Raw genomic sequence first — 25,777 nt, forward strand, 5'->3', positions numbered from 1 at the left:
CTTTAGATAACAACATCATGATGGCTAATATGTATTGGAGCCAATCTGGTGCTGCTTTTGGATCTGTGCCATTGCCACTGCACATGTTTCAATGACTTAATGCAATTGATTGGATGTGCTAAGCAAGGGGAGCAATTTTCTCCAGGATTTTTGATGGGTTTTGTCATTAAGAAGATTAAGGGGAAGAATAACAATTGATCGGGACTCTGGGAGGTTATTGAATTAAACCAAATTGTGATGTGTGCGCTGCTGCACTTGGTTGATTTGTTATGTTTTAATAAGTTGGAAGATTATTCTGTCACTAATGCGTAACTTATTTTATAATTTGGATTCCTACTTACTGTCACTAAATGGGCCTTTTCTCAATGCAGATGCTGAGGCTTGTCTGGAGAACATTCTCAGACAATAAGAACCATTCCTTATTGTCGAGCAAGTTGTTCACAACACAGTTTTTACAGGCTTTCGTTTAGCTCCCACTGGTTATTCTTAACAAGGTCACCTGGTAACAGGCATTTGTAAGAAAAATTACATTTGTGGTTTGGATGGCAACATGCTGTGCATTTCTATCAGACTGAAATTGCATAGCCTTGCTGTCCTTGGTTATTATGCTTTTTAAATAGTCAATCAGTTGTTACATTATCAGGATGCATGTCTCAAGGGGAATTTTAAATGGATGTCTGAAATATGAAATGATCTTTGTGTTAAACTACTGTCAAAAAAGCTATCATATAATTTGTCGGTGTTTGTCATCATTGTGTAGACAGGATTTGTCCATGGTTGAGTAACGTCCTCTCACTGTTAAGTTCCATTGCAAATGTTTATCCTACACATTATTGCTTTGACCTTTTTTAACCTTTATTTATCCCAGGAAAGTTAACCGAGCATGCATGCTCCTTTTCAACAATTACCCGCTTGACCCTCACACACCTGGGAGCTTTCAGCATAACCACAGTCTTCTACTTAAACCACTGAGAAACTTCAAAGAAGAAACTGGGGGTTGAGTGCCTAGCACATGGGCAAGGAATGATTTTCCCTGCTGGTCTGGGATTCAGACCAACAACTTTCTGGCATGCCCACTCAGTTTGGGGTCAGACACTTTAGAAATTACCTCATGTAGGCTAGGTATGTTTTACAATTAGACTGACAAAACAGTAGCTGAATTACATAGGCTTATTGCATTTTCATTTAACTTCATATTTGGACTTTGTTGACTCACAATGATCTAGCTGGTCAGAAGGAAAGCAGGCTTTTCCATGTATTGATTATAATTGGGCAGCCTTCCCTGCCCGGATAAATTAAAGTCCATTTTTGTTTCAGATTTATTTCAGTTACTGTGATGCACAAATCTGGTTTTCAAGCCTTCTCGTTGATGTAGTTTACAAAAAACAAAGATTTAATGCAGTCAAGCGCTGGATGCCTATTAATGAACTACAATAACCATAATTCATTGCGCCTAGTGATGTGAGACAGTTGGTGGTCCTTCGAGTCGCGCTTTCTGTGCCAACACAAACTAGAGAGGCAAAGTTTGAAACCTAGGTTACACAGTAGGCTATGTGGAGGAGGTAACCCATTTGTAATGTGTTGTGTTTTATATTCACTTCACAAAATTTGCAATAATCAGAGGTGAGTATAATAGTCAGCTAATGCTGCAGTAGCAAGTTAGCTAATGCTAGTCACATTAGCATACTATACATTAGTTAGTGAACACAGATAAACACTGAGCTCGCTAAATTAAATGTTAATTAAAATGCGGCCAAAGTGTAGCCTACTTAGATATATACACATTTTGGACACACAACACTGCCAACCTGTGGGAAACACTGGGAAGATATGTTTTTGTTCTCTGTTTGTTGAATGGAAAGTTACTCTATTGGGTTACATGTGTTGACCTCCTGTTTTAGCAATTGTGTTTGCTCTTCATCCCATCATGTATTGGTCAAATCTTATTCTGTCATCCACACAGGAAATTTAAACTGTAGGAAGTGGATTGAGGAATTAATTAAAGAAACAAAGGAAGTACATGAGGAAGTACTATAATTAAAATGCTGTGTTCTGTCCCTTGTTCCGTTCACATTGCTTGGTCCAGCTTTCCCCGCACACACTGGCCAGAGCTTCGGGTTGTCTGACTGTCCCTTTAAACAGTATAGCACTATTGGCCGTCCTGGAGGAATTGGATTGTTTTTCACCCTGCTGACCACCACTTTGATGAGTTAAGTGCACCAGGCTCTGAGCCTAGGTGGAGCGAGGTAAATCAGTGTCTGTCCAACCCATATTGTGCCCCCCGTTGGGTTTCATCAGGAATCAAAATGCGTTCTAATGTTCTGGCTCTTGCTTTGCAGACTCCTTCATGGCCTCTTGCTTTCACCGTGTCCCCAAGTCAACCCAGCAGCAACCACACACTGTACAGGAATACATGATATGCTTAATCACTGTAATTGCATTTTACTGTTACTAATGTCATCCTATAGAGACCTTAGAGTGATTAAAGCAATCTCAAATGGATAATTTGCTCTATCAATAAAATTACTTACTCAAATCACTGTTATGAATCAGAGACCCTGTTCGTGGGACGAACCCTAAGCTGAGCATAATCCCTGCCAAATGGACTGGCGATTAGCTTAACTCAGGAGTTTTTGGTCTCTGCCAACACACAGGCACTGCATTTTAAGCAGATGAGCATTCATTGAATTTCTCTATTCATCCAAACCCTCTGCCTCCTCCTCACATACAAGCAGGCTAACATGCATGCACACACACACACACACACACACACAGAAGAATGTGCATACTGAAAATGTCTTTATTCATTCCAGTATTCAGAACAGTCTTTTGGAATAATATATAGGAAAGTTTACATTGCTTTACCCTTGCCTGGCACTTAGAAATCTGCTGAATTCTCTCACGATCATTAACTAAGTACAGACCTCAGCTACAACCCCCAGGCGTTCCCTCCAACTCCCCGCGTCCACGCTACATAGTCCTGGTATTAGTAGGGGTTTTGGATGATGTGTTTCCCACTGCTTGAGGGGGGAAAGCAGTATGCTGCATCTTTTCATGCTGTACAACCCAGTTCTTTCACCCACACTCTAAACTAGAGTGTGTGTACATGTGTGTGCACTGCATGTGTGCTGTGAGACAGAGAGAAAAAGGCCCGTCCCTAAAGGAAGCAAGTAAGCACAAATAGGGCATGTAAAATATGACTATGCCCAGAGGGGCCTCTCCTCTCCACAATGTATTTATTCCAATATTTGCAGATGACTGAAACCAGTTAAGTGCTGTGGCAATTGCTTATTTCCCTTTGTCAGGATGATGAATGTGGTCCCACCTATCGGACTGTGCAGGGGTTCCAAAGTCCTCTGACAATGAAGGATTGTCCATTTGTGCCATGGACAGAGCACATCAAAAAGGGCGGATAAAGCCCTGCAGGAAAGCAACAACAAACACTCCCTTTTTACTGTCATTGTTTATGACAGAGGAATTTACACGGCATGGCATTTTCAGTGTCATGCACATGCATTGAAGACCTGACATCACCTGACATCAGCCAATGATGGACACACAAATATCTTTTATCTGTCAATGTTTACACGGGCGGTGTCAAATAGGGATGCAGAGAATAACCAATGTCACTATAAACCGCGCTTTAAAAAGCAACGGTTTTCTAAGAGGCTGCAGTATCTATGTTTACGGTTCTATGCTCTTTAAATGCAGCTTGGCATTCGCACAAGATAACGCCTGTCAAAACTTCTCATGAGAGTGAATCACGTTGTGTGTGTGTGTGTGTGTGTGTGTGTGTGTGTGTTTGTGTTTGTGTTTGTGTGGGGCTACAATAGCTAACAAAGAGGAGACGACATTCCAGCATTATATCCATCAATAAAACGCCTTAAATCAGCAGTGTTGTTGCCGAAGAAGACTGATGTCCAATTTGCAAAACATGCTGATGAGAAATGGTGGCCAAAGGGTCAAACACATCTAACGTGCTACAGCATCTTCCACATCACCATCCATCCTCGCATGATCAAGTCAAGGTAATAAAAGAAACATGTTAAGCTTGGTGGCAAGTTGCTAAATGAAACATCAAGCTGGTAGGGGATTAAATATAAAATTATCACTTACAATCAAAGTAGTGGTAAATTAAGAGTTGGTCTTTCAGTGTAACGTAAACCAACATCAACAAAGCAGGACTGGGAGTATTGCAGCATCCATCAGTTACTTTGCATTTTAAAAAGCTCATCAAACCGGCTGCAGTCTAGTCCAAACAAAGTTAAATTAGTCCATCATTTCTACTCATCAGTGTGTTTTCGTCAATGTGATGAGTTGTTTGGTGCGATCATTTACTTCCTATTTGCTCATTCCCATCTGTATTAATTATAAACAGTTGCAAAGTATATGCTAGGTGTGAAAGACTAACCTTTTATACTAAGTCCAATCCATTATTTTTTGTTTTCGAAAGGCAATTACTGTATTATTTCAGTTTCAAAAGGCAGCTACTGTGAATTCTACAACTACATACTTTTTTCCATTGTATTTAGGTAAATGTGTTTTCAACATGTTTTGCAATCAAAATAAATAAAAAAAATACAATAAAACCTTTAATTATAAGAAAGCTCATTTGATTTCCCCCATGCTTAGTGTTGTAAAACTAAATCACCACATAATCATAAAACTGAAACACTGATTTTTCTTCAAACTATAATTGTACCATCAAAATCTCGTAATGTTGCACCCTTAGGGCTCTATTTTCATGGATCAGTGACGCATGGCGCGAAACATGATCAACGACGCATGATGTGGGTGCATAGAGCATGGCGCCTGATGTTAAGTCATTTTGTGGCCAGCGCCATGTGGCGCACCTACGGTCTAGTTGGAAACTGCATGGGCTTAGAAAGAATACATTATCAATAGGTGTGGGAGGGTCTGGCGTCATCATGACCAATCAAATCACCTCTTTTCCTTCCCTTTAAACGCAGTGCACTCTGCACCATGGCGCTCTGACAATTTTGTGATGTATAGAACAGTCTGGAGTGGAATCGCCACAAGCGAATATATGGGACCTTAAATTAAACCAGCTTGGGAAGAGATAACACATTTGGTTCCCATGTTGCTCTGGTCCAAGGAGAACCGCTGTCCAAAGTAGGAAACGATTCAGTGACATTAGGCGAAAAGCCAAGCAGAAGTTGGTGGCGTCCTGTGGGGGCATCCACAGCCAGTTCCTCACATCTATATTGGATGACAATCATTCACACCACAGCCACATGTGTATAGTTAGAATGAATGAAAAATGCTGTATCTTATTTTTTCCTGCTTGAGGGATTTATATCAAAGTCAAATCGGCCAACATATCATCCACAAAAAGGCTTGGTAAGCTTTTGAATAGGAACTGTTCATGCGCGCATCGCTTGGTAAAGCCATGAAAATAGCACAGAACATGACACCGCCTTGCACCATGCGCCGCTGACCTGGTCTGAGCAGGCGGGCGGTACAAGCCCAAATCCCGGTAATCCTTGACACCGAAATTGCACTGTGCTGCTTCGTAGTTCCTGACACGCCCCCTGCTGCGCCCCGCTTCCCACTTAGGGGCAGTCAAGTTCACGGTGAGTCATCAAAACACCAAATGAGTGCAGGCAAGAAAAAAAAACCTCTGTGTGCCTGACAAAAATGCCACCTCCAGCGCCAGTATAAAGCTTTGCCATGCGCCGTCACGAAATGAAATGAAGTTGCCCACGGGATATGAGGTCCTTTTACATTTTTGAGGGTACAATAATAGTCAGATGAAAAGGCTGAACATGCACCTCTCTTGATAGTAGTCATTTGCACTGATTGCCAGTCAAAACATCGACAGCGTAGCCTCCCTTGTCATCTCAAGAGTCCTCAGAGTCTAGATGCTACACAAACACTGTTTTTTTGTCTGGGGTTCTTCCGACTTAACTTGGGGTTTAAGCTCTTGTTGTTTACCACTGTAAACTCGTCAGTAAACCCCAGTAGTCCGGGGCTAACAGGCGTCGAGTGCCTCTACCTCACACCCCGCCCTGACCCCTCCCTCTGCCTCCACTTCCCCCGCTCTCCCTGGCGCACTGCCAAGCCTGACCTGTCACTTGGGTGGTGGGTGGTGTGGGTAAACTGTTCGACAGCAGAATACCCAACCAGACACATACTGACGACAGGAATAGCCTCACACACACACACTCTCACACACACACTCACACTTCAAAGCACAAACAAACGTGATAGAGGACTGCACCAGAATAAAAATCAGTCCTCTTGGAAAATCTAAATATTTTATGTGCGCTATTAATCAGGGACATTATTCAAAAAGTACTTTTATTCCTAAAATCTTTCTTGCTCTTTTTTTTTTTTTACTTTGAAGGTTACAGGGTTGGGTTTTATTTCTTGCTGACATCTTGTACATCTTGTTGTCACCTAGGTAAAACCTCATACTGTTCAAAGCCACAGCATGCCGTACACGCATCTTAGTGCTATGAAGTATAGCTGTCATTTGTAATTCAGCTGTCCTCATGAATTGAGGGCTGCAATGAGTCTTTCCACTGTGTCTGTCATGTACTGGTGTGTGTGTGTGTGTGTGCGTGTGCATGCATGGGCGTGCGCAAGGGTGTTTGGGGGAGTAAATGCGTGAGCCAGAGAGGGAAGATTGAGGAAGGAGAGAAAGGTTGACAGAAAGACAGAGAGAGATGAGGGAGACCTGGGCGCAGATGGCAGTGGGAGGCACACGTCCCCGCTGAGCTGTTCAGGATAGTCCCTGCCAGCTCGGGAGCGGCAACAGTAGCGCACAGAGCAAACAGGCAACCTCAGAACGGGTGGCTAGATTTGGGAAAGCAGATGCTAAAAAGGCGTTTGCATGCGACCAGGAACACAACAAACCAGGAAAACAGCAATCCCCCATTAGAATTGAGTGGGCGTTTTGTTTCCCCCCCCAAAAAAAAAAACATTCGGAGAAAGCCCAAAAAAAATACCATCCCTTATGCTGTCGCCTTGCCCGTAGTTTTCTGTTTTGGTCTTGTGTGTTTGTCTTTGTAGCAGAGATTATCTATAAAGTATATGCAGGCTTGCGGTGTTTGTACACTGCAAAAAATCTGCATCTTAACAAGTCATTTAGTCTATTATTGAGTCCTAAAATCACAATTTTCTTAAAATAAGTGAGAAAATCTGCCAATGGGGAGAGATAATGTAACTTGTTTCCAATGTAAATCAACTTGTTTCAATAATTGTGTCATTTTCTTGATAGTAATGCAGTGACTTGCCTTTTTCTGACTTGTTTCCAGATACTGACACTCAATTCTAGAAAATTCCTGAAACAAGCGAAAGTGCATCGGAAACAAGTGGAGTTATCTCACCCCACTGTCAGAGTTTTTCTCTTGTTTTAAGAAAAATTAAAGATTAAAATTAAGATTTAAAGGCTGAATATGAGACTAAATTACTTGTTAAGGTGGACATTTTTTGCAGTGTATGTTTCATGTGTGCTGTAGACACGCTGGTGCCCGCGATGGGCATTGCTTGGCTCTCCTGTGCATTGATGAATGGCCCCAGTCATGGAGGGGAGAAAGCCCATGATAAGTTATCTGCCGTGTTGTTTTTCTGTGCACACATTACAACATATTTGAAATGAAATGAGGCATAATTAATAGGCTCCCAAGGCCCAGGCAATATTATAGCGCCCTGAGCTCCAGTGTGCCTGTCTGGGGTTAGTCAACCACCCACTGCCTGCCTCGATCCTATCCCTCCCTGGGTCTGCAAGACACTGCGCAAATGCAATTATCTGCCATATTTATATTCTCCTCTCCCTCCGATCTGCTTGTACGCATGCTTGCTCATTCGTTCTGCTCGTACCCTTTTCCTTCTCTTTTCCCCTCTCTGTTTCTCTCTCTCTCCCCCTTTCTTTGCCCCCTGTCTGCCCTCCAACCCCCTACTCTCCTTCTTTCCATAGGCGGGGAATTACAGAGACATGTATTCATGGTGAATGTCAAATGCCAGAATCAGTCATTATAACCTCACAATTGGTGCATTAATCAGAAATCTTTGCAGTTGTGGATGCTTGTCCCTGTTTTCTGGGTGGACAACACTCTCACTTCACTGAGACATTTTTTTTTTTCATTTTTTGCAGAATATTTGCTGATTTGCCTTTTGTAGGCCTTTTTCATGCTGAAACTGCAGGGAGGTGGCAGCGTACAGTGTTGAGCCATTGATTTTGAAGGACAGGATAATTTGATTTGGGAGATACATTGTTGGTGGTCTCCGCATCCACAAGTAATTACGACCAGCTGACGGGCACCTTAAGGGACGGAGCGGTGTGCTTTTTAGTCAACTATTCAATAGCCTTCACTCATATTAGTGATGCACAGAGGCAATACCCACCGAGCTCTCCACCGGGAACAGTCTTAAGGCTGTGTTTAAAGCACAAACACAAGGTTAAAGTCCTGTTTATCGCAAGGGGAGAGGCCTGTTTACTCAATTTCCTCTAACGGCTTTCCTTTGCATTTGACATTTAAAGGGAGTGTTAGTCCCTGAAAAAGTTGGAGGCCATATATTATTAACGAAAGAACCATCAGGTTGTTCTTTGAGAAAACTTTGTCAAAGGCTCACTGTAGCTCTGCTTGGATGCTGAGTACTCAGTGTATCAGGTTGCTTCGCTTTCAGTGTCACTTTTGGGCAGAGATGGGTCAAATTAGTTTTGAAATATTTTGAAGCCTTTTTCTGTGATTAAAAATGCCTGCTACAATGAAATTAATTGCACTGTGCAAACTGTGCCTGCCTAGCACTGCAGGCAGTCCTAAGCAAACTAAAATGACTGAAGTGATTTCAAATGTATCCTTAAGCCTGCAGCATGCTGCCTTTTTATGAAAGGAGTGCAGACTCATTTATCTCTTTAGCGTTTATCACTATGAGTAGACAGTTATTGGTACTGGAAGTTGAAATGAGAACTGTTTACCAGTAAATCTGTTCAGGCAGTGTCCTCGGTGTCTTTTGGTTGCATCTTTTCAACATGGCTGACTCTAAGCAAAAAATAAGACTGCTGTTAGCGGGCGGGTGGTGGAATACACTGTGTACCAGTGCTAAACACTTCTCCTCACATGGTTATCTCTTTCTAGTGGATGTGATTCAATGGCACTGACTTACCGGGCCAATATTGTTGTCACAGCAGTGCTATCTGACAGTGAACAGTGATTCTGAATGACTCCTTGCTAGGAAATGGAATGCATTCTCCCCCAGACAATGCGCTATTTGTTTAACAGATAATGGCACAGTAGACTGTCTATATGTTTGATCGTGCATAGTCTAGCCACTTTTTGAATATGACATTTAACAGAATCTGGGTGTGCAGTGGACTCAGAGTTGATCTGAATGCAGTGCTGGTGCTCGACGGAGCTTACACATTCACACACCCAAACGTTAAGCAAAGCACATTCACAGATATTATAATAGGGGGGAATTGTGTCTGGGATGGAAAAATGCTCGCCCATTATGCGGCAACAAAGGCCACTCTTATCCTCTCTAAATTCCAGCTCGCAACTTTGAATCAACCATTAATTCGTAAGCCCCATTCATTTTTATTCTCTTGAAGTTGAATTCATTCAGTCAACGTCAGCGCTTGAAAAAGGAATCAATAACGTGAATTAATCCAGAGATTACTCATGTAAAGCTTTGAACGATTTTCTGTACATGAATTAGTTCTAGTGTAAAGACTTGTGTTGACTTGTGCTGAAATTGAAATAAACAGCTTGTGAAATGCTGCACATGCGAAGGGTTTAAACAACGGAGGAGAGGAACTACACATGTAGCCTGCCACAGTTCATGAGGGATCACCGTTTGTTTTCAGTTTTTTTTTTTTCTAGTTACATATTGTGGACTGCCTTGACTGAGCTGTGTGTGCTTCTTCTTCACGTGCAACAAGTCAAAACCGTTCAACCAGGCAAGCCGTTCAAGCAGGAGTCACCTCATTTGTATGTAGCAGCGGTGCCAGTGGGGGGGAACAGGGGGAGCGGTTTCAAGCTGGAGGGAGCATGTCAGAGAGGTGAAGTGATACTGTACTAGGTTTGTAGTACTACCTACAGTACTAAGTTACAATAGAGTTGTGGCATCAATGTCATATGTAGTCAATGGGCTGAGAATCGCAGCTTCCCTGGTCACAAAGTAAACCCAAGTGTCAATTCAAACAAAAGTGATCTACTATAAAGTAAAAAAAAGGCTTTTATCTGCGTCTTACTTAAGTGAGGTTTTGGAGTTGTTGTTTTTTTATGTGGTTCTCTGTGACGCTCTGTGTTGGTGTGTCGGTGTCAGCATCGGGTCTGTGTGGATTACGGCTGGAAGGCTTCAGATGTGTCCCACCGGCCACAGTCGACAGGATTACTGTAGGGATTAAGAGCCTGGTGCTCTGTACCTCTGCTGCACAGCACTATGTCCTCATTCTCCCTCAGTCTCTACACCCCCTACACCCCCACTACACTCACACACACTCTCTCTCTCACACACACACACACACACACACACACACACATCTATGCTTAAGAGAAAGAGGGGCACCACCACTGAAACAACATTTATCATGGTTGTAGAAAGCACGCATTAAAGAATATTTACACATAGATTTGAGGGGAATAAGTGCATCACTGGTGCACTCATTTTTCAGTGCATGCCTTCGATGCACTGTGCTTACACAAGCTGTAAACACAGTGTTTATAGGTATTTTTGAGGAAGATTTTGAGTACAATGAGTAGACTTTTACTGCCCTGTAGCACCCAATGACCATAAAATGAAATATCTGTGGGTGGTTTGATAGGGTTATTTATCAATACCAGTGACTCAACAATTACTTCACCAAGTGCTGAGATTTCTGGCTTTCAAAACTTATTCTCTGGCCTGCTCTCTCTGTTTTGGAACAAAAACTCACCACCCATTGGGATTTCAAGACACTCGAATCCCACACACTCCCTCACCGGGAGAGTGTAACCGGTCTGTTGTGGTTGCAAGCTAGATGTTACTTTTGAGAAGCTAATGATTTTGCGTACTGCCAAAATCACTAATCAAACATGGCAGATAATCGTTGTTGTATAATACCAGTGTGTCGACCTGCACAAAGCCCAAGAGCTTTTTATTCACAGGTGAAGTTAGCTTTCATATGCTAGCATCTCGTTTGCTAGCATCTGTCCAACACGTCCAACACCGTTTACAGATTACATGCGTGGTCAGCTCCAGTGTGTGATTGATTGGCCATCAACTTGTCAATCAAAGCTCTATTGTGAACGGAAAGGATACACCCACAGTTATCAAGACAGGCACTAGATGTAGTGAAAATGTGTGTGTTTTGTTTATATTTTAGTGAAATTATTGCACTTTAACTTTGATAGCCTATGCCAACAGCACAAACTGAATTTAAAGTGACGAACATTGGTCTTCAACATTGCAGTTATTGATTGATTATGGATGCGATAGGGGACACAAAAAAGTGAACAATAGGTAAAAATAAAGGTGATGTTAGATGCATTTTAATCTGCTGTAGTAATCACAAATGAGGCGGCTTTTCCATCATAGTTTCACAAGCTCTCCATCCAAATTATATTATCTGCACTTTGTAATGACATTTTTAAATTGTTGTTTACATTCTAGCAAGTCAGTGCCATTTGTGGCTCAGAAATAAACATAATTCTGCACAGTCAGACTTTGATGCAGTTGGTATTATTGGCTTGAACCCGATCAAGAAGGATTGAACCCAGTTTCCTTCCTCACTACACCACACTGCTGCCTACATGCAAAGGCTTCATAATAAAGTACCCTGGGTGTCCTGGTGCCTCGGCATATTCAGGCACGTAACGCTTGCTCGCAATCTCATGGGTTTGAATCCGGCTCATGACCTTTGTCACATGTCAAACCCTCAAACACTTTCCGGCTACTCTCCACTGTGTGCCAGTGTAACTAATAAAGCAAAAAAAGCTTTAAAACAACTTAGAGAAAGATTAACTCTCCGTCTACACAGCAGAAAAGACCTGGGATTTTCACACATTCATCACACATAGCCTCCATTCACTAGTGCTTCGACATCCACTCTGTCGGTGTGAAATGCATTTTCTCACTTGAGGATTCATTTTGGACAATTGAGCTCTGTTGAGGCCAGTGAGTCGTACTAAAGGTGGTAGAGCATACTGCGAATAGCGCTAGCTCAGTTATCGAGGCATCTCTTTCAAATGTGTGCAAAGCGGCAACAATGGAGCGCAACATCTGTCCCCGACTTCACCATCAAAAGGCTTTCCTCGTACATTTTTAACGGCTGAATTACACTCTCTCATTATGCTCTTCAAAACACTTCTTTCATTCAAGCGGGTTAAGTGCGCTTCGCTATTAAGAGAAACACAAAACCATTGTCTCTAAGCAGATGTTCCACTACAATGATGCTGTGAACCACTGATTTTCTGACTTAAAACAATAAGGACTGGAATGTGGAATATTCCAGGTGATCTTTGCAATGCCTGTCTCTGTATACTATTCATAACACTTTGGAAAGCATTTCATGTGTAAATGCTTAATTTAACGTGCAAAGCATTTAATGTAACTAATGTGTTATTGTGTAAAGGGTAGGACAACGTGATGTGACTCAGTTAAGCTAAATTATGCATCGCTGTAGGTTTAGTTTTAGTTTATTTACAAACACTGAAAATAGAGAGAATAAAAAAACAAGAAATGCAAACTGCGGGTGGCACAAAGAAACCCCAAGGGGCTTATACAACAAGAGAGGAAAGAAGATAAAAAAAAACAATAAGATGACAAACACACACATGGTTTTAAAACTCAACAAGGAGGAGAATGTTCCAAATAACAAAATATGTATGCACTGGCAAATGCTTTTTAAACTCATAAAGGTGTCATTAGATGCCTCATATGATACATTTTATTCTGTGCTGCTGCTGCATCCCAGCAACTGCATTTGTTGGAATAAACTCTTTATACTGTGCTGTCTAATAGTAACTGGAAGTAGAGGAACGGAAGCTTAGATGGGGTCTGCATGGCTAAAAGTTTAAATGTCCTGGGTGTCTGTTACATAAGTGTTACATAACGACAAATCTCAGACTACAGAGGGAGCCATCCAGAAGTGTGCTCATTTCTTGTGCCAAATATGGGGAAAAAATCTGCTTAATGTGAACTACCAGACTGTGAAACACCGGAATACGTCTGCAAGACGAGATCTGTGAAGTTGGTGCCAGGAAGAATATTTACATTTGAGGAAACCGAGAAAACAATTTTGAAAAGCAAATACGAATCTGGGTCAGAGTGATGCCCCAGTGTTAATTATGGCACCCGATCAAAGAGCTTGAATGAGTTTGGCTAAACGGATTACAGTCTGCTTCTCTTAATAACTGCCATACTGTAATTAATGGTTTCTCATCATTCTCCATTCATGTAAGGTGCTCAGACACCACCCAATCACTTTCTTTTTGTGCACTTTGTGCATAAAAAGATAAGGTCTGAATAAAATTCTGTGTTTTTTGTGAGCCAAAATACACAAAAAATGCTCATAATGAGTCTGGCCCCTCTAAAGTCACTCATCAGTAGCAGGGATAAATAAAAGTATCAATTAATGCATATTTTAGGTGTAAAAGCTGCTTCAGAATGCATGCTCTCGGGTCTATGAAATAATTATCTTAGCTTTGTATAAACCATGGGAAGCCAGCCTCCCAGTGGGCTCCTAAAGGAAAGGGCTTGATGAAAGAAAAGCCCACCTTAGGTGTTATCGGTTTTGTGTTGCTGTGCCTCTGAGAGGAACTCTTTGAGGAGATGAATAAGACAAATGTGGTGGAATAAAAACGTAGCTGGCAAAATGACTTGATTACAATTGCTCTGGCTCTGTCATTATCACTCTCTGCTGTGTTTTCTAATTTCATTTGATACTCAGATTTGAAGTAGTTTGTTGTTTTTGTAATGGAAAAATTAAATGAAAGAGCATGTTGACATTTCTGTGGTATATTTGAAAATAACCTATAATGAAGCTTGGAAGATAATGTGTTAAGTTAAATGAGTGGCTACTATCTGCTCATGAAATCTAAGAATTCCATGAATTTTTTTTTCAAAGAAAAATAAATCTGACTGTCAAAGAAATGGAAAAAAAATGTGTTAAATGATAAGTCACTTAAGGCCAATGATCTTCAGATCATAGAGGCTGGCAAGGAGCCTTTCTCCACTTTGTGTCTCTTAGAGGCAGATGATATATCAACATAGGAGCCCCAATTTATTTTCCTTTTGTCATATTTATGTTATTTTAATTATTTTTTACACAGCTCATGAAATTTCTAAATCTTGATATACGCATTTGCACTTGTAGCCTGTAGGCCTACCATTACCTGAAAATAATAGCTGTAGCATGTGTCCTTAATCTCTTGTGGCTGTAGTGCAGCCCTGTCTCGTTGATGAGGATACTGAAAAGGAGTGAAGCTTGCCTTGGGGCTCCTCCAGTAAATCTTGCCTAAGGGCCAGCAGCAGTACTGCTCGGGTGGTCAATGGACTAACTCACAGAAAGCTCCTTGTGCACTTTGTCTACAACCTGAACTTCTCTGTTGTACTATTTTCAGAACTGTCCATTCTCCATTGTTTAGCGCTGTTTTGTGACAATACCTCCAGGGCAGTGGCTCCTCAGGGTGAGGCCAGCCAGGACTGGACCATTGTCCTCTACCGGCTTGCCTGACGGACATTTTCTTGGCATAGAAGGTGCAGAGCTTTGTGTTGGGTGCCAAACTGATTTCCTCGGTGGCTTTATTGCTGGTGCTGGCAGTCTGGATGGCATGATGACAATAGCTAAAGAGCCAAACTTGATGGCCCCTTTTCCCACTCATTATTGCACTGTTTATGACGGGTTGTGATGTGATTTCATCAGTCAAGACAGCGCCGGATTGATAAGAGTAGAACTAGGCTACTTCTTTCTGACAGTGTTGACCCTAGTTTTCATCATCAGCTTTCAGAAGTAGAAAGTATTGGCCTCAGTAATGATCACACTGATATCAAAGTATGGCCCTAATAGAGTCTGTTCACACCCATGATTGCTTGATTGTATGAGACTGGACTGGAAGCCTGAGCTTTGTTTGCTAGATTGTCAATTTTCGACTGTCAGATTTCAAAAGCTACAGTATGTATGGTTCCAGATCTGGGTTTGTAATTGTCAAGTCTAAAATACATATTAATATCTATATTGTCAATACAAGAACATTAGGGATGCACCGATATATCGACAGACTATCAGTATCAGAGACAATATCAGCTTTAAAAAGCAATATCAGTATTGGTCCGATATTTTGTTTTATATTGGGCCGATTGTGGAGTTGGGATTTTTTGTACCTTTCTTTCTAGGAGTGTGTCACTAAATACAACTATTAAATTAGCAACATAATAAAACTAACATGGTCTTTTGTTTAAAAATAACACCTGCTACGATTCTTAGAAAAATACCCGATATGGGTGGGAAAATATCGGATGTCTGTATCTGCCTCAAAAAAGAACAAAGAACGCCCAGTTTCATTTCTCTGCAACTCCTGTTTGCTGTGTCCTTTTTTGTGCTGTCTGTCCTAGCTATCTGCTGCATCAGTATTTAATTTATGAGGTATCATACACTGCAATAATGTATTAAGTTACATGACTGACCACTATCTGCTCACTGTGCATTCAAAACCTATGATGGAAATAAGAATCAAGCCTATAGCTTTCTGTATGTGTATCTGCAGGATTGAGGAACAACAGATCAGGTTCCAAAAATATGGTAATAAGTGTGATCTGTTAGTCACTGTAAAACACAGTAATTAGATTACATATACTCATAAAGTATGTGATTACTTGGTCTTGAGTGAAAGCATTTAGATAATGGGATTATATACTAACATAATTTTACACAACTTCAAATAATAATCGAAGGTGGTTGTACATGATAACATTATTCAAATTGCAATGAAAAATGAGAAGATATTGTTCATAAAACTGCATATGCTGTGGATTTTGGAGTAAGTATTTCAAAAGTAAGAGAAAGTAATTCATTATATGTTTGATTACAGGTCAATGGATTTCCTTACAAAGAGAGTAGTCAACATGCAGGCACACATGTGCATAAAATACACAAATAATCTGCACATGCAAACACACACATACTCACTTGCAGACAGATATTGTCTGGCTAAATTTCAATTCTACCCAACGTGTCTGTCCTGTATATAGGATATTGTAATCGTTCTGTAGCTGCTATCTGTCTGTGGTATTCCTGAAACTTTCTCAGATCAATGTCATTTCCCCCTAAGCCATCAAAATTTCAATAATGTGGCACTGAATGTCAATGACTGTGTGCCAGTGGGTTTTGAATGCATACACTTGCTCTTGTTGACAAGTCAGCAGCCTGTGGACCTGTAGCTCAGTGCAGCATGGCATTAGTAATGCCTGGGTAATGGGGCCGATTCCCTCCACGGGCCCTGGGGCCACCCAGGGCGATATGAAGGTCTCAGGGCTTACTGTAGGGTGCTGCAAAGTTGGGATTCAGACAGAAGTAAGGAGAGCATTTCTCACAGATTGTTGAGGCGCTGGCCACGGCATGACATGAGTAAAATAATGAGAAATCGCTGCACACTCATAAAACTGATGCAAATTCTAACTTTATTCAATGCATTAAATGTGCTGTAAGTAAGATTTTACTGTCCTATAGCACAAATTGGCCATAATACACTGAATGTACAAAACATTAGTGACATCTTGCTGATATTGGGTTGCAGCCACTTTAGCAAAATCCACATCTCAACTCCCTAAAAGCTTAAGAATCCTTCTCTAACTTGTCTGCTTCTCTTTATTTACATCTCCTGCTTTGTGATTGGTATAGATTTAATATGTGAAATCAATAAGGGATAATGGCTTTTACCTGGATTCACCCCATCAGTGTGCTTCATGAAAAGAGTAAGTGCCACTAATATTTTGTACATTCATTTTGTATCTACTGGTTCTTGATAGAGTTGTTGATCAATACCAGACTCAATGATGATTACTTTGCCAGCTGAGATTTCTGGCTTTCAAAACTCACTTTCTAGCCATTCCTACCAACCCTCCTTAATTTGTAGGCCCAATTAAACAATTCCTCTACCCTAGAATCAGCAGAACATTGTTATTTTGAAAGCCACTGTTCATACAGAACATGAAACTGAATGACAGCTGAGATCCTGCTGCCCGGGTTTCATTTACTTTCATTTTGAATGTCAACTCCCGCTGATGTAAAACGTTCGTGCTCGCTTAAAACACATCAAATAACAAAATTATTGTGATTCGTCCGGACAAATATAGCGCACTGTGCTTTATGTGTTAAATTGACTCAATCAGGGATCATCTGACAGCAGAGACGTTAAAAACTGCAGTGCAGTGAGTTCACATCAATCTCTATACTTCATATAAATTTCTCAACGACATAGCAAACATTGCCGGATACATTGGTGGATACCGATTTGGATATATTGAATAGATGTTTCAGGGGCTGTTGCTGGAGTCTCTTGTGATATTGTTTGTTGTCTGACACCTCGTTCACAATTGACTTCCATTTATTCCTATGGGAGAAAATTTTGCATCATCTCTAGTCCATCTCCGTTAACTTAACTGGCAGCTGTATTCTTCACTAGATTCATGAGCTATTTCGATTTTTTCTCGTAATACAATAAAGTACAGTAGAGTACCTATCTAGTAGTATCTTATCTATCTGTCTATCTAGATGTATTGATTTATTTTCAGTGTCAATACAATAGTAAACACTGATTACACTAAAATACATTGTTGTAATCTGTTCTTTAAGTTTTGGATCTTAGTCATGGTCTTAGTACACAGGTGTGTGTGTGTGTGTGTGTGTGTGTGTGTGTGTGTGTGAGAGAGAGAGAGAGTGCAGAATCCGGTGTGCATGTGTGCTGCTGCTGAACAAAATCCTGGGAGAAACACTGTTTGGTTGCTCATAGAGATAGATACAAGCAATACATTACTTATTGCCCCTTTACATATTGAATAAAACAATATTTGCACTGAGGCTACAAGCATGTGGTGGTGACTTGATAATTTACAGCTCTGTATTCAGTCGGCTCTTCAGAGTCAAACAAAAGTCTCACTGAAGTGTCTCCTGTCACTGTAGGTGCTACCTGTTGGATGGGATCTCGAAAGGAGCCTGGTTGAACCGCTCAAGCATCATATTCGCGGGGAATGACAAGTGGTCTGTGGACCCGCGTGTGTCCATCGTGTCCAGCGTCGGGGACAAACACGAGTACAGCCTTCAGATACAGAAAGTGGACGTAACCGACGACGGCCAGTACACGTGCTCCATTCAGAGCGAGCGCAACCCCCGGCCAAAGCTCCTCAACCTCATTGTAAAAGGTGTGTATCTCCCTCGCTGTTCTGTGTGTGTGTGTAGATGAGAGTGTATGTGTTTTATCCGTGTAAGTGTGTGTATTTGCATGAACTAGTGTTAAAGCAATATTCCACTAAGTTTTAACACGGGGGTTATTTGGCACTTGACCGCCGTGAAAACCAGAATATAAACTACTCACCAAGATTGGATGCAGCTGGACGAGTTTGTAGTGTTTGAATGAGCCATGAAAAAATTGCCTGAAAACTTCACACATTCAACAACAGATCTCGCTTTTAAGACGGCAAAGCAGTCCTGGGTCTGTCATCATTTTGCCTTTCTATTCTTGGTTTACAATAAAATTAATATTTAAAAAAAAAAGCAGATCTGGTCTCTCAAACAGGAACTATCTCTCCTAAATGGTGTCCCTCCACTATGTTCTCTTCTATCAGTAAAAATGCTATTACAGCGGCGAAATTACAGTCAATTAAAAATCACAGTAGCGGGATCTGTTGTTGAATCTGTTCACAAATGCGTTAAATGTCAGTTTTCAGGCTATTTTCGTGGCCTCAATCAAATGAATGGGAAATAAAAATCTTGGTGAGTAGTTTATATTTTGGTTTTGCCATTTCTGTCTGCCTTTGTATCGACGGTCTTTGTAAACTGTAATTTTTTCCAACATCTTGTTTGTTACTTATTACATGGATCATGTACCCAACGACGCTTAACATATGGGATCTGACAATATTCTCACATTGTCCGGGTAGCTAATGGTCACAGGTGTATCCAGCACCATCTGTGCTGCAAAAAGTGTCTGTCATTCACTTATACTCTGGGTAGGAACAAGTCTGTGTGACATTTTGTTTGGTCTTAACATTGTAGTATCTAGTCTGAACAGATTTTTTTTTCTGCGGATGCGAGCTCATATTGTTGTACGGTACGTTCTGTGCCTGTAGGCCATGTAACATCAAGTAAAGAGGCTTGTAGGTAAAATGACTGCAGGCACACTATGTAGCTTTAATCAAGCCTCTCTGGATTTGGTCACGGCAGGTAACAATAAAATAAGGTGTGATTCTTACAAGTCTTAGCTGAATTCTGTCTAGCTTGACTCAATATTATTGACATATATGCCACTGCAGTGATTCACAGAGGGTATAAAACTTGAAACTGGATTTCAACCTTTAAGAAATAAAACTGCCACTGGGCTCTCCAAAGAAGTGCAAATTGTGCTTCATTTCTATCCATATCCAACAAGGTCAATAAATGTATTTTGGTCTTATGAGAAACATGGTTGCTAGTCTGTTATGTGCACAGAGAGCTAATTGGCGACGGGACTTGGCGTGACAGAGTAATTGTTAGTCGTTGGGTTAATAGGGTGGTGTGTCTGAGTTTGTATGGTGATGCGCGCATGCCTCAGACAGTGGCTTAACAGCAAAACGAGAAAACAACCCCATTGAAAATCCATCTTCCAAATGCCATGTTCTATTCCTTTAACAGGCTGATGCAAAGATTTACAGCATTTATGGTCCACTTGTCTCTGAATATGCTCAGGCAGGAATAGCAATGAGGATGCAATGTTATCAATCAAGTTGTCAAAGGAAAATACAGTCAGCTGTATTCTGTTTTGGGTATTAATTTCAGCATTTATTTCACAACATAGTGTGAAGGCGCACAATCATTGTCGCTGCAGCGTCCGCATTCCTCGCCCCCAGTCCCTGACCTACTCAATGAGCCTGCAAGCAGGGAGCAGCTGTATAATGAGTGCACACACATAAAAATTATTTGTTTACGATTATTTGTATACCATTTGCCATGCCGAGTTTAGGGCTCATTTAAAAAGAACGCAGCAGGAATGTGCTCCGCTCCACACAAGCTGTATAGTATACAAAGTTGAGGTAGAAGAGGTGGGTAGTGTTAGACACACTCCTTGTAGAAACGCTGTCTTTCATCCAATGCTAGAGTGTACTTTTGAATTAACTTGATAGGTAGCGTAGCTGTCTATCATGCTCATTGCCACAGGACTAGTGAAGTCAAGCCTGGAATGAATCATCCCCAGTGAGGCGACTGTAACTGCTGATTTACACCCACAGCATGTATGACACCTATAGCATCGGTGCCATTATAGTGAGTTATGTGAAACCCTATATCAGAATCAGTTTCCACCACTAATAATGATAGAATTCAGCAGTACTGAAACACTGAATTCCCCTTCATTTCATTTCAAATGCTCACTGTCATTGAAAATAGGTGTAACATAAGCGGATATCTATGCAAAAACCAAAAACCAAATATTGAGATAAATAATGATGATCAAAATATATTGTAGAATAAATGGGTAGATGCACAGATATATTAAATAATCAACTTACCAGTCTGTCTTCACTGTTGTTGTTGATTAGTCCATGTGCACTGATGCAATTTTTAAATGCAACACACTGTAGAATGACCTATGAGATCAATCTGGTTTTGGGTTATCACTTGTCTTTTGAAAATTGGGTCTGTTATTGAATTGCTGCAAAAATAAACAAGGACATGTTTAGGTTTGTTTATTTATTGGCTACTTCATTTATGTAGGGCTATGTTATTATTTAGAGAGAGACAGACAGAGCGAGAGAGAGAGAGAAAGAGAGAGAGAGAGAAAGAGAGAGAGAGACATCTATAGGCCCGATAGGCTTTCCTAATTATTGCCTGATCACAAGTCACGACTCTGGCTGAGAAAACAAATAAACGTGACTGCTTTGATATGAGCGAGTCTGTGAAGAAAGGGAGCAAGTGAGGAAGATGGAAGATATAAAGTCAATCTGTGATGTGGAAAAGCAGAGTGAGCTGTCAGCATTCTGTCTACAAGGACAACAGTAAAAGAGATGAAGCTTCGGTGGCTGTTGGAGCACAATGTAAGTATCCTACAGCCTGTTTCCACGGGGAATTTCTCCTCCTGTAGAGCAGGAGAGCGGAGAAAACACCGGCTCCTGGTGTCACACTACGCGGCCGTTGCGCATCTGGTCTGAACCAGGTGTGAGGGCCCTATTTTCGTGTCACGGCAGATTGAGCGCAGTGACTTTCCGCTGGCAAAGGGGTAATTTAGTTGCCCGCAAGTTGATTTCTTCAAATCAGTTGGCACAGTGCCGTTTTGGTATCAAAGATTACGCTTGTGCCTCCGCCTACTCAAACCACATTGTAGCGCAGACGCAGCCATTCTGTGCTATTTTCGGGATTTTAGTCAGTGAGGGTGCACTTTCACCCCTTTATGTTTTGTTTTGCTTGCTTGTTTCACTTTGATATAAATTCTTCAACCACCAGACACGTTTACATGCACGTAAAAAATGCGATTAAGGCAATAATGCGAGTAAGGCAGAGTCTGTACGGGGCTTGATTAAGGGTTCATTCTTACCAATATCTGTCATCCACAACTGTTTGAAGGATGAACGAGGGCCTTCCCTTTCAGTTGATTAAATTCCTGTAGCCATCTGAAGGCAGCAGGACAGGTATGTCTGCAGCCTGTAATTTGAGGGATGTGGTACGCAAAGTGCCGCACATTACGCACCCCTCTTGTAGTGAGGGTACCTTGATTAAATCTTGCACAACCAGCACCAGGCTCTTGAGAAGTAGGTACACAAACTTCTGTGCTTTTGTGCACACCAAACTGATTGGCTATAACTCGGTAGGTTATTCCAAGTTTACACAGCGCACATCATCAGGGGTACAGGAGCATGGACGGTGACATCCAGGGGTCAAATTGGAAGCAGTAGTTCACACAGCTCCATTATAAAGTTCTGTCTCTGAACTCACCGCTCGTTCCCACCAATCCCCAAAAACGCTGGGTTGCCGGAGGTGCAACAACTGCTTGTGTCGTCTCCTTCTTTCCAGTAGGTTTCCCAAAAGTAGTGCCTGAAGCATTGCTTATTTTAATTGCAATAGAGAAAGGCCTGTGGCTGCGACATAATGTGTTAAAGCATAATCATGTCTGTAATTGTTTTAGATAAATTTGATAGTGGCGGGACAGGAAACTATTCTCTTTGGATAATCAAAATAAGTACTTCTATGATTGAACCTGCGCTACTGTCTGTGTTTGCGCCTCGTTTGGCCCTGAGACTCTCACACCGACTCACCCTAAGAGATGGCCCACTTGTTAGCGAGACCGCCCCATAATCGGTAGGTCACAGGTTTGATCCCTGCTACCCTGCGGTTTGTATCTTTGATTAAGAGACTGAACCTCTGCTGGCTCATTCATTGTGAGTCGCTCTCAGTAAGCGTCAGCTAAATGCCTAAATGCAATGCTGTGTCAGCACTTGTCATCTGTTTAGAGCAGCAGTGTGGCCTTGTGGTTAGAGAGACTGTCCCAAAGCTGAAAGGTCACAGGGGCGATCACTTCAGCTGCCAATGTGTCCATCAGCAGCCTTGTGTCTTGCTGAAGTGTCCTTGAGCAAGCAGCCCGTCCCTCTGCACTTACTGTGAGTTGCTCTGCGTAAGAAGATAAGCTGAATGCCTAAAATATAAATGTCAAGTATCAATGACACCTGTAAGACATACAAAATTCTTTGAAATCAATTATGTGTGAGATATGCGATAATTATGACGTGAGTGGGATGATAATAATATGTTGGGTTATGATTGCTGCAAATGACAGTGCTGAATGAAAAGGAGTGATGAAGCGCAAAAATTATGTTCATCTCAGACCTCAGTCAACTAGTATATCCAAATAATTCTGAACATTTGTTTTACCCTTCTTGGAGTACCAGGTGGGCGGAGCTTACTGCATCAGATAGTGGCAGATAAATTGTCAGTCACAGAAAAGTCTACTAAAAAAAAGTATACTTTCCCATACTTTGCTTTGATCGTATTCTTGCACTCATTGTTTGTTCTATGTGCCAAACTCCACCCATCTGGTGCTCCAAGCAAGGTTAAACAAATGCTAATGCCTTGTCTGAACAGGATTGATTTTACTGGAAGAAGTCAGGTAATGCAATTTTCACTGGAATAATTCAGCAATTTTAGTCCTTACCGAAAGTTATTTGTGATTATCATGCGATGTGCATCCGCATGGGACTAATAGTTAGAGGACAAATGATCTACCATTTTATCTCCCATTTTGACTCTACATGAATTGTTTGTTTTGACTAATTTCTTCTGTTCTGGAGGCAGAAGTAGTATGTGACCTGTTTCTGAAGATGATACGCTTCCTCAGTAATTTTGGGGAATAATACTGTAATTGATTCGTCCTGTGCTAATTGCTCATTTAAATCACTGATATGCAGAGTAAAGAATTACATTACACACATTGTTCTGTCATCATAATCCTATTCGGACAGGGTTTAGGAATCATTTGTAAATATAAGTCAAGGCTTGGTTCATGTCTGGTTCACCCAGACTTTTCCCACACACTTTTATTGATGGTATTTTATATGCTATTGAAGATTGTAGATCAGAATAATTTGTCTGTCACATTCATCAATTCCGTGAGAGAACTGTTGGTTGCTAGTGCTTATCTTGTTGTACTTGATGTGCTTCTACATGGCATGACTTGTGTTGAACTGCATATTTTTCCAATTAGTATAAAATAAAAGATAGGAATGATTGTTTTCCCTCGTGGCAACACAGAAATCTCTGCCTTTATGGTGCATAGCTGTTTTACCAGCAGCATCAGCAGTAATGTGTGCCTATAGAGAGTATAATTTATTTCACTTGTTGGTATGTGCACCTCAAAACCTTCAGAATCATTACTTACAGCTCCATTTGACAGGTTTTCTTTAGTTAGTAATGCCGTTGCTAATGTCTGGAAATAATACGCCTTCTTTTTTCTGGGCTCAGAGTCAACTTCACCTGCAGCGATGAATTTCACAATTAGCACTGCCGCACTCTGTTGTTTAAGCCTGCTGCTTTCACTTTCACCTTTTTCTTACATACTGTAGTTCTACAGTGTGAATCTAAAAAATATGTATATTTACAGTATGTAGCTCCAGGTGTGAAGGATGAGGATGGAAACTTGTAGCAGTGTGAAAGCCAGGGAAAGCTTAATGCGTCTTGTATATTTTTACTTCATGTAAATAGAACGTGAAAGAAAAGACAAGATAGTAGCGACAGTGAATATGGGAGCCAACAAAACTGACTGTCTGGACGCTATGGTTATAAATAAATATATAGTTCATTTCATCTTATTTTTACTTATTTCATGTGTTCCATTTATCTGTTGCCTGCGCAGTATTTTCTTTTTTGGGGCTATGTGGGTGTTGCTGTACTTGAGTAAACAACTGTGAAAAAGTGTATTGTAAGCTGTCAATTTGCCTGGCAGGCAGTAATGCTCACTACAGTACCACAACAATAATGGCGGGCCATCACAATACTGCGCCTCAATTTGTAGTTGTTGGCTTTGTGAAGAACATTCCATAATGGGAATTGGACCCGGGTTGTTTAGGGTCATGGCAGCCCCTCACCACCAGCCATATGGCCACAATCAAACTGAAGCTAACATGCCAACCGTCTGCTGAATAATACATTTTCCAATACCCATAATTCCTGATGGATGTGACCTACAGTAGCTAAAATCTAGCAACCTGTTTGACCTACAAATACCTACTGGTAAACTCTGCTTTATAACACCTGAACAAGAGCTGTATAACCGACATGACTCATTTACTAATTAAAGCCTTACGTCAGCTTTCATATGGTGTTCATATGACTCATGTTGTTTGTGACATAGCAGTGGAACAGTATGCCAATCTATTGCATTTATTATTTAGTTTAGTTTAGTTTTGATACAAAAATTGGAAGCAAAGTGCTACAGTCAAATCCGTGGACTTGAGACAAAAAGGGGATCACCTCCCAACAAAAATATTAAGATGACAAGCTAAAACACAACTGCATTAGATGAATGACATCGGAAACAACACACAGAAAAATCAAGGTGCGAACTGGAACCTTCAGAGTGATGGCATAGAAGAACCATTTCTGGTTCCACAAAGAAACTTTAAAATCCCTAAGAACGATGTATGGTTCTTTGGGATATTAAAAGGTTCTTGATTCTTAGTTATTGGATCGTGGGTGATGGTATAAATGTGGAAAATAACCAAAGCCCTCCATAGTATTTATTGTGCAATTGCAAATGAGGCTATACAAGGACAGATAGATAAAAACGCAATGCAGGTGTCTAAGCCAGTGATTCTCAACCTTTTTCATATCAAGGACCCCTCAATCAGTCCACATTAGGGCCACAGACCCCCATTTGATGAGATTTTGTGTCTCAGACCCAAATCTGAGAATATTTGTATTGTTAAATATGATTTTGTCCAGAATTCCCTGATTATCTGTATTGTAGGTAGAGAGATAACAGTGAAACTATGATCAAAACAGTAATTTCTACATCTCTTTTCTTGTAAATTTCTTGTAAATTAAATAATGGTGAAGTTTAACAATTCATCAATTTGCTGGGGACCCCCTGGAACC

The 25,777-nt window shown here is 41.0% G+C and overlaps 1 protein-coding gene across 1 annotated transcript in view; it reads left to right on the plus strand.

Annotated features, from left to right (window-relative positions):
• The window catches only part of negr1 (neuronal growth regulator 1), a gene marked incomplete at its 3' end in the record, with an annotated part of 102,221 nt that overhangs the window by 24,847 nt on the left and 51,597 nt on the right, over positions 1-25,777 (plus strand). Inside the window, exon 2 of the mRNA XM_071521052.1 lies at positions 18,128-18,366. Within this exon, the coding sequence (XP_071377153.1) occupies positions 18,128-18,366 (239 nt within the window). The remainder of the gene's footprint in view (positions 1-18,127; positions 18,367-25,777) is intronic.

The sequence above is a fragment of the Centroberyx affinis genome, unplaced genomic scaffold (assembly GCF_046629955.1).
Source record: "Centroberyx affinis isolate AG114_WGS23_722 - 3 ecotype Tasmania unplaced genomic scaffold, CSIRO-AGI_Caff_v1 ptg000848l_1, whole genome shotgun sequence".
In the NCBI taxonomy this organism is placed as follows: domain Eukaryota; kingdom Metazoa; phylum Chordata; class Actinopteri; order Beryciformes; family Berycidae; genus Centroberyx; species Centroberyx affinis.